Source organism: Alligator sinensis, unplaced genomic scaffold, assembly GCF_000455745.1.
Source record: "Alligator sinensis unplaced genomic scaffold, ASM45574v1 scaffold325_1, whole genome shotgun sequence".
NCBI lineage: Eukaryota > Metazoa > Chordata > Crocodylia > Alligatoridae > Alligator > Alligator sinensis.
Genome location: NW_005842118.1, coordinates 981,915 through 992,211, shown reverse-complemented (window position 1 = coordinate 992,211; position 10,297 = coordinate 981,915). Strand labels below are relative to the sequence as shown.

Below are 10,297 nucleotides of genomic sequence, written 5' to 3'. Positions count from 1 at the left end.
GGGAGTCGTAAGGCAGCCTCCCAACCTTATTCAACAGCAAAGACGTGGCGGGCGAGAATCGAGGGTGCCCTTGGGCCAAATTGGCACGGAGAGAGGGCCTTAAGGAGATCACGGCCCTCCTAAAGGACCCCGCCGTGACAGTGAGAATGTTGATGGCAAACCAACTGAATGAAGAAGGGACCACAAACAAAATAAACCTAAACTGTGATATTTGAATGTGACAGTTTTGCTCTGATTATCCTAGGGGTAATTCTTCTGCTGTTCAGTCAGGGTTAACTCATTTTCCGGGGTCATGTCATGTTTGTTGCTTTTTTAGATCAGAGCTTTCTAACTTTGTTTAGCATAAGATGTCTATGTGCCCATGGCTTTAGGAACACCTTTTTTTAAAGACAATAGTTATAGACTTACATGCAAACAAAAAAAGAAAGTGAAGGTCCTTTTAAAAGTAAAAAAAAGTCTTATAGTTATAAGGCTCTGGGCCAGAAACCGGCAGGATTAGGGATGGCCCTCCCAGGAAAGGATTTAAAGAAAATAAATATACAGAAAAGTATCCTATCACAAAAGGACAAAAAGATCCAACAAACAAAATTCTCTCCACATCACTATAAAAACCCATATACAGCACAGTCATTGCTACCTTTCAAATATAGCCAATATTTAATATTCATGAAGCCTCATGAACATATTTTATAAAATAACTTAAGGAAACATTTGGTAGTTAAAGAAACATTTACTCGGTGGTTAAATAAAGAAGTACCCAGCAGTCTCATCTTTATAGGATATGACTAAAAGAATCTTACTCAGACTCTGAACATGCTTACACTTTCTCATAATCTCCAATAGAGGTAAAATCTGAGAGAGTATATTGAAAATACAAGATTGATTTTGATACTTTCTTCCTGATTGTTTTAAAAATTATTTTCTTTATCGATGTATTTGTACACAAAGAGACAAATATAATGATTATTCCTTTCATGAGGATCTGATATTCTGATAGACTGGCATGTTCAGTTTATGGAGAAAGTTTTTAAGGGGGGGGACATAAAGGGCTACCATAAAGATGAGGGAGAATGCCTGTTCACTGTAGTTGCAGTGAGCAGGACATGAATCAATGGATGGAGGTTGAAGCAAAGAATGGATACAAGGAAAAAACTCCTTCACTGTTAGAACAGTGAGGCAGTGGAATAGATTCCCTAGGGAAGTGGTGAGCTCCCCACATTACAGGTGTTCAAGAAGAAGTTAGAGTAGTATTGGTCATATTGTGTGTATTACTAATGTTTCTTGGCTGTTCTGGTAGTCGCTTGGAGCCAGGAAGGAGTGTTTTTCCTCTCCTGTTGCTGCACATTATGGCCACATCCAGATGAGCAAGGACATATATACTTTCAGTACACAAAGTAATGGTACTAATTTGTGCCGCTGCTTTGTGCCTTAGCACACACCAATGCACATATGCTATGTTGCAGGACACATTGTCCCAATGTGGACAAACTGCCCTTGCCTGGCTCCACCTGGCTTCTGGCATATTGGAGCAGCCAGGGAACAATTGGAGCAGTAGAGATGCTCTAGCCAGCAGCCAGAGCATCTCACTGGAGGGCCAAGCCTCTGTTTGTCTTGGCATATGCTATTGTAGTATGCTTTGTGCTGCTTTTTTTTTCTGGCACTTTTTTTGCTACCGAGATTTCCCCTTACCAAAGTTTGCCCCTGCGCTGCAAATTTGCAATGTGGGATATGTTTTGATGTTCACTACATACTGTTTGTGGTGCCACAGACTGCATGATCCTGCTCATCTGGACACTGCCTTGGTGGGTTTTTTTCCCCCTACTTCCTCAGAAACTGCATATTGACTGTAGTCAAGGCTGTGGATTTTGACTGCAATGTGCCAGTACTCCTGCTAGGACTAAAACCTGGAGGTTTCTGGCTAGAGGGTCTTGCCCCTCTGCTCAGGGTCAGACTGATCACCACATGTGAGGTTAGGAAGGAATTTTACTTCATGGCCAGACTGGTATGGAGTGTGGAGCTTTTTGCCTTCCTCTGTACAGGGGTACCTGGATTGCTTCCTTGGAGCTCTCATATATATTTTTATAACCCTTGCAGCAGGACATTGGCCACCATTGTCCCTCTGCTTCATCTGTGATTGTGTGGCAGGTTTGCCTATGTATTTATAAATTTCACAAGGATTTGCTTTGGTATGATTTGGAAAGGGAAAACGTTGGAGTAGATGACTTCTAGAAGTCCCTTCCAGCCCTCCTTTTCCATCATTATGTGGCTGTGTCTAGCTGAGTTCAGTCATGCAGTACATGGTGCCACAGAACCTGGGAGATCTTGAGGCATGGGGGTTTTTCTTGACCCTGGGAGATCCTGGGGTAAAAAAAAAAAAGACCTATGCCAAAAAAAAGCGGGGCTGCGCATGTGGCAGCAGCACATGCCACCCAAAACCAGAGCCTGGCCAGTCAGAGCCACATTCCAGTTGCCACTAGGCTCTGCTGCAGAAGCACCACAGCTGCAGTTTTTTGAAGTCCCCAGGTAAGGCTGCTGGGGCCAGAACAGTTGCTGGCCCCAGCCTTCCCTACCCTACCTGGGGTAACCTGCCACACGCTGGAGCATGTTTGGCATGGGTGTTCCTTTTGGAAATACTTAATTATGGCACAGTAACGGCCCATACTGTGCTGTGCTAGCTGCACAATTATTTTTAGCCCCTACATCATTGTAGCAACATGCACTTTTGAGGGAGTGCATTGCTACAGTGATGTAGTTGTGGCATCAGTTTGTGCCTGCCAATGCTACATCACTGTGGCGTGTTACTACGACGATGTAGCATCACATGTATATGTGCCCACTATATATATGTGTGTGTGTGTGCACGTGCACATGCATGCACACATGTGTATACTTTCTTAGAAATGATGATAGAATGTAGATATATATTTTTTGAAATTTTCTAATCCTTCCTGACTCCCTATTGTACATGGAATAGTGTTGCATATACAGTTAAAATCTGGGATGCTACTTGTATATTTGGAAATAGTTTTAAAGCATGTCAAAAGCAGTTTAGCGTAAGTTTCACAAGGGAAGAAAAGCTGGAGTCTTACATCAAGTAGAGCATTATGTGCTGCCTCTTAGATAGCCTAAAGCTTGTCTGAATGGCAGCAGAGCAAAAAGAACACAATCTAAAAATAGTAATTGTTTTATTTACAGAAAGCCACTTTCTTGAGGATGTGAACAAGTGTATCATTGCACTGAGAGAGCAAGATGCAGATAATTTAGACCGTGCAGCTGGTGCCATCCGAGGGCGTGCTGCAAGGGTGATACACATTGTTTCTGGTGAGATGGACAATTATGAACCTGGGGCTTACACTGAAGGAGTGATGAGAAATGTTCAGTATCTGACAAAGACTGGTAAGTTTAAGTTCTAGAGCAAGTTCTTCATTACTGTTATGTTGCATTCTGTGTGCAGTCCTGATTTACAAGACAATAATTCCATGATCTAAAAAAGAAACTCTGCCACATTGTTTGCCATGTTTCTGTTATCACTTGACTATAAACACAGTCTCTGATCGAGATTATACCACAGTCCAAAAATGATTATTTTTAAAAGTATTTTAGCCCTCCAGAAGTCCTCTTCACCATTGTTTAAATAAATTCAAGCAGCAGCATCCAGCAAGCTTTTAACTGGTAAAGCAAGAATTTTCAGCAGTGGGTTGCCAGCCTCATCATATTCTTTTAGTATATTCATTGCAAAGTCCTAAGCCTTTAACAATGCATATGCAGTACAAATGAAGCCCTTAGTAACAGGTATATTTTTAGGTTTCATTGTAGCATGAACTCTTAGGTATAAGACAGCTGAAAGTTTTTAAAAATGGAGAGTGAGTGAGTTGCTTTCTTTATCACACACTTATGCACAAAATATTTGTATATATGTATACAACTATATTTCTATTGTAGGCCCCAACTTTTATTTTTGCCAGGAGTGGGGGCTAAGATAATGGACATGTGGAAAAATTTTACACATTTCAGGTGATAGCCCTCTTCCTTAGGTGGGGGCTAGGGGGCAGGGCCCTTGGACCCACATATATTTGGTACCTCTGATTTCTATGCATGTTGAAAAGGAACTACTGTAACTTGTCAAGCATCCTTAGGTATACTCTGCTTTGCAAAGTTTGATCTTTCTATAGTCAGTCAAGAAAAGATATATTCCTACATGATCCTTAACGTGGTCAGTCAAAAAAATGCAAGATGAAGCTGACTTATTGGTAATAAGTTTAAAATTACGTTTTCAGGCAACTATTCAGCAAAGGGAAGAAAATATAATGTATTTTGTAGGGCTGTGCAAAATTTCACCGGATGTTTCATTTCAACGCTGTTTCAACTCATTTTGAGCTCGAAACAGCGAAATCAAAATGAAATGAAAGGCTTCGACATAGCCTTGAAATGAAACAAGGGAGGTCAAAACGTTTTTAAAGTTTTGAAATGTTTCAAGTTTCGAAACTGGGCTTGCTTGCAGGGAAACAGAAACTAAGGAGAGGGAAGGGGGAGAGGGGCAAAGGACTGCTCTGATATTGACATATGTAGCTGGCCAGTGACTGTGATCTTTCCCTGAGGTCCCTTTCATCCCGGTGCTCTGGGGAGGGATGGAGAAACAGCTGCACCTTCTCTCTCTCTCTCTCTCTCTCTCTCTCTCTCTCTCTCTCTCTCTCTCACACACACGTTTTGCTTGTCAGCAGCTTGAGATGCAGTTTCCCAGAAACCCCTGCACCTATCTCCTTGAAACCTGGTAGTCTTCATGGCCTCAGCAGGGTCTACCATCCCTGCAGTTTTCACCCCACTGTGCCTTAACACAAACATGTGATATGAATTTTCCTTGTCAGCAGCTTGAGGTGCAATTTCTCATAAACCCCTGCACCTATCTCCTTGAAACTTGGCAGGCTTCATGCCCTAAGAGGAAGCTATCATTCCTGGTGTTTTTATCCAAATCTCCCAAGAAGTGACAAAGTTATGGGCAGTTTTGTGCTTCATCATTATAGCCTGTGGGCAAAATGTTGAAACAGCGTCAAAACAGCGAAACAGTTTTGACGAAACGAAATGGAACCACACTTTGACACTAACTGAAACTTGAAATGAAACACTGTCCTGTTAAAATGGAAGTTAAAAACAAAATGGTGCCATTTCACACAGCCCTAGTATTTTGCTATGCACACAAATTTGAGAAAGTACCTTGCTTACAATATTGTAAAATGTTTCATAAGCCTAAAGAAATCTAAATTGAATCTTCACCATTTTGGGATCCAGAATTTTTCCACCTTCACTTCATTAGGACATTATTGGCCTGGTGGAAGTAAATTAGATAGACCTTAATACCTGGGGGTCTTTTTCAATGTTAAAAGGACAATTCCAGGTCTTTCCCAAAAGACATCAAATCAAAAGTTTTCTCTATGTTGTCAGTTTTGGGGCTAGTTATGATTCTGAGAGCTGACCATTTTATTGAATCACCTTAGTGAGTTTTCTGAGAAGTGCAGACTGCTGGAACATAAGCTTCAGTTATATTAACTGTGATGTCTAAATCCTAGATTAATCAGCAGAGTTTTCTGAACAAGCTTCTAAAGTGTTAAGTCTGACTGACTATATTTTAGCTTCAAGAAAAGAGAGAGGTTTTTATATTAACCCTTTCTTTGAGTTAGTCAGCTCAAGTAAGTCCAAGATGGAGTTGCTTACATTGGAAACAGGAATGGACTGATATCCCACATGGTTGCAAAGCGGGCAGGAGGACAAGAGCTTGAATTAAACCTGCCCTTTTTTTTTGTCTCTCTTTGTGACATAACGATGAGGAGAGGAAATGACTTATGAGGAAAGACTGAGGGAACTGGGATTATTTAGTTTAGAGAAGAGGAGACTGAGAGGAGACTTAATAGCAGCCTTCAACTACCTGAAGGGGGGTTTGAAAGAGGGTGGAGCTAGACTGTTCTCAGTGGTAGCGGATGACAGAACAAGTAGTAATGGTCTCAAGTTGCAGCAAGGGAAGTTCAGGTTATACATTGGGAAGAATTTTCTCACTAGGAGGGTAGTAAAACACTAGAATAGTTTACCCAGAGAGGCTGTGGAAGCTCCATCCTTGGAGGTTTTCAAAATCTGGCTAGACTTTGGCTGGGTTGATTTAGTCGGGGATGGCCCTGTTCTGAGCAGGGGGTTGGGCTAGATGATCTCCTGAGGTCCCTTCCAACCCTAATTTTCTATGATTCTATGATAGGAGAAAATCTTGAGCACTTGTAACACAAAACATTAGCCACATTACTTTTTAAAAGAAAGAACAAAGTGAAATAACACAAGGTATAGGAGCTATAGGAAAATATGGTAATTTATTCTTTTGTATCAGCTTAACCCTCCTTCCTTGCAGTTACATAATGTTTAAACACATTGAGAATTATTATTGATCTCTCTTCCAGTGCACTTGGTTGGAGTAATGTGTACATACACTAAATTAGTATACCTTGTGAAGGGAAGAAGAAATGCAGCCTTTATTGTTGAATAATTTGATTGTGCCAAGGAACATTGGATGCAGTATATTGGTTTGATTTATAAATAATACATTGAACATTAGAATCCAGTATTCTTAAATTATTAAATTACTGTGAGAAAAAGAAAATATACATTGTTCATTCTTTTTTTTATTTGTATGTTCTGAGGTAAAAAAACATAAACTCCTGACAATTAATTTTTGCATTTGTAGTAAAAGGGAATTTTCCCTTTTCTCTCCAAATTTGGCCCAATAAATATTGTCAGTGCTGGGGCATTCAAGTAGAAACCAGTCAATAACAAAGTGGGGTTTTGCTAAGGAAGATATTTGTATTTATGCAGCCATTGGCTTCCAGTTTAGTTTGTGTAAATAAACTCTGCACTATTTATTAATATACGCTAACACCACAGATTCATAAAACAAATAACCAGGGATGTTATTTACTGTGTTAGTCAAGAAAGCATGTTCATATGTGGGAAGGTATATAAATTATTATTATAAGAGTACATATGCTGTTTCCCAGTACAATAAATGGGTTCATTTGAATCCACAGATCTCACTTAATGTCTCTAAGTACAACCAGAAGCAGCCTCATAAAATGCCAGCAATCTTTTTTTGTCTCTCAGCTTTGCTCCAGTAGTTGGAAATCTATGAAAACATTCCTTTTGTGTCTTAGGGAGAATTTAGCGATGTCAGAAGCCAATCTCCAGTGAGAGGCTATGCAGGATTCTACATATTCTGTCCAACTACCACCCTTTTATGAGTTGGTGGGAACGTGTTCTATCAGAACAAAATACAAAACTCAACCGCCTTCTGCTGACAGTAACAAAGAATTTGAAATATGTTTGGAAAATTAATTTAACTGCTTCTTATGTAATCTGGAATATTCCAAGGCGCACAGGATTAGCCCATAGCAAGTATCAATTTCATTTTACAGCCACTCTATAAGCAGTGCAGATAAATAGTTATACATACTTATAGAGAGGTATCCTTTTGTTTAAAAGCTAGAATTCCTATTCACTTGAATTTTTTTTTTAGTAAAGGGGTGTACAGAACTGAATGAAGGCCTCTCTCTCGTAGTTGCATATGTCCAGGAAGGGAATGGGTTTATGTACAATGATGTGGAGCTTTTTTGTATAGTGAACTTTAGTCCTTGTTTTCTGCAATTTTAACTTCCATGAATGAATTGGGGTGAATCTGGTTTAAAATCTGTAATCTGAACATATTCTGTTGTTCGGACCATTTAGCAAGACAAGAGCCAGAGAGAAATTTGGGTCCAGCTTTGGTGCAGGATGCATGGGTGAAAACCTGTTGCACCCCTGTGAGCCCAGGACCCTCGGGATGACCCTGGCTTGATCCCTCAGTGCAGAGCTGGGAGATAGGCGGGGCCCACAGTGGGTGGGCATTAGGTTGTGGGGGTAGCTGAGTAGAGCCAAGGAGGGTCAGCTCCCCGGCCCCCAGCTCTGACTTAGCCCAGTCCTCTAGGGAGTTGCATGAACAGAACATGCAAATAGGTACACTCGGGGCCCATCATGTGAGTTTGCATGGGAGTTCATGCAGGAGGGCACGCAAAAGGGTGGCCCATTGGGCATTCTCGGTACTGAGTTGCTCCCTGGCTGCCCCATGCATGGGACAGCACATCCCAGGCAACTGAAGCTCCTCCCACCCTCATGCTGAGGTAAATCCTCCAGTACTCCAGTGCTGGACACCAGGTAAAGGGGACAAGGGCTCAACCCTCTCTCCCTCCAGGGAGGGACCTGGGACCCTGGGAATTCCCCTGGACACTCGGGAAGCTAGGGAATCCCCCTACATGCAGCTGCTCGAGCCTGCCTGCCTAACTACAGCAGCACCAGCAGCAGCAGCTGGTGAGGACCACATGGGAGCAATAACACCCACCTGGTCTCCTAATCATATAAACACCCAGACAGCCATACGACCAGGGTTGTCTTGCATTATGGTGATGGGTATGTGCTGCACCCCTAGGCTTCCTTCCCCACTCCTGGTGCCTTGAAGGTCTTCACCCAGACAGAGCCTATGGTCCTGGCCTCCACACAGAAGGAGCCCTTGACTCCAGGCTGTGGGGACTGCCTGGCATGTCAGCTGGATGCTGGGATCAGGGGCATGGGTGCTCCTACTTGTGGGATGTGATCCCTGCTGGAGACTCTGGAGGGCTGGGTAAGGGAGCTACAAGAAGAGGTGGACAGGCTGCATACAATCAGGGAACATGTCAGAAAAACTGATGCTTACTGCTGAGTCCTGCACCTGGAAAAGAACACCACAGAGACCAAGCTGATAAGTGGGCCTGAACAGCTGATAGTGGGTGGAAACTGGTCATGTCATGACTGAAGCGATGACATGCATCAATTGTCCCACCAATAACACTTCAGAATAGTTATGAAGGCCTCTCACCATTGACAAATGATGCACCCGTGCAGGATCAACCAACCCCAGAAAGGAAACGACATGGAGGGATAGTAGTGGGAGACTCTCTACTGCAGGGCACAGAGGGAGCCATCTGTTGGCCAGACCCCTTTGCTTGAGAGGTCTGCTGCCTTCCAGCAGCCAAGATTTGTGATGTTACAGCAAGTATCTCTAAACTGGTCCACCCTAATGACCAGTACCCCATGCTCCTTGTCCATGTGGGCACCAACAACACAGCAAAAAGTAGCCCTGAAAGGATCATGAGGGACTACAGGACCATGGGGACAAAGCTCAAGGACCTAGGAGCGCAAGTTGTCTTCTCTGAAATCCTCCTCTGGGCCATGCACAGAGGGAGAAGTGTATTGAGGAGGTCAACTGAAGGCTTAGAAGATGGTGTCACTGCGTGGGCTTTGGATACCTCAACCTTGATACTCAGATTAACTACAGTGACCTACATGCAAGGGACAGTATTCATCTCACAACCAGAGAGAAGAAGCTCTTCACCATGAGAGTTGCTGATTTGTTGAGGAGAGATTTAAACGGCACGTCCGGGAGGCCAGGGAGAAGGTTCTGCTGCTGAAGCAGAATCCGCTAGCCACAATGACACACAGAAGGGCATTCAAACAATGAATGTCCAGATGGGTACTGACATCTTGAGGCAGAGACACCATGACAGAGAACCTGGGGTGACTAGGGAAGAGCTCAGATGCCTTTATGGGAATGCTAGAAGCATGGGAAATAAACAGGAGGAACTGGCACTCCTTCTGGCTGATGAGGAATTTGACTTGATTGGGTTGACAGAGACCTGATGGGATGATACACATGACTGGGCAGTAAATATTGAGGGTTACAGGCTTTATAGAAAGGGTTGGATTGGGAAGAAGGGAGGAGGTGTGGCCATCTACGTGAAAGAGTAGTACCCCTCCCTGCAGGTCGCCTTTGGCAGCTTGGAAGGGTTCCTTGAGACCCTCTGGGTCAGGCTACAAGGGGAACCAGGAGAGGGAGATTTGATGGTGGGAGTCTACTACAGGCCTCCTTCCTAAGAAGAGGTGAGTGATTGAGCATTCTTAGGAGAACTGACAGAGGCAGCTAGCACTAGAGACATGATGATCACGGGTGACTTCAACTACCTAGACATCTGTTGGGAAGACCATTTGGCGGCCTTCACCAGGTCAGTCAAATTCCTGGCAACAATAGATGAACTGTTTCTGACACAGGTTGTGGAAGAGCCTAGTAGGGGCAAGGCCATTCTGGATTTAGTGCTGACCAAAGGGGAGGACATCATAGGTGACCTGAGGATTGGTAGTACTCTGGGTGACAGTGGCCACAACCTGCTAAGGTTCACCATCCACCGTAAGACTGGGAAAT

At 43.1% G+C, this 10,297-nt stretch overlaps 1 protein-coding gene across 1 annotated transcript in view; it reads left to right on the top strand.

The window, feature by feature from the left end:
* CTNNA3 (catenin alpha 3) overlaps positions 1-10,297 on the top strand; it is a 1,539,787-nt gene that overhangs the window by 1,105,897 nt on the left and 423,593 nt on the right. The window contains 1 exon segment of the mRNA XM_025205567.1: positions 3,196-3,396. Coding sequence (XP_025061352.1) covers positions 3,196-3,396 — 201 coding nt within the window.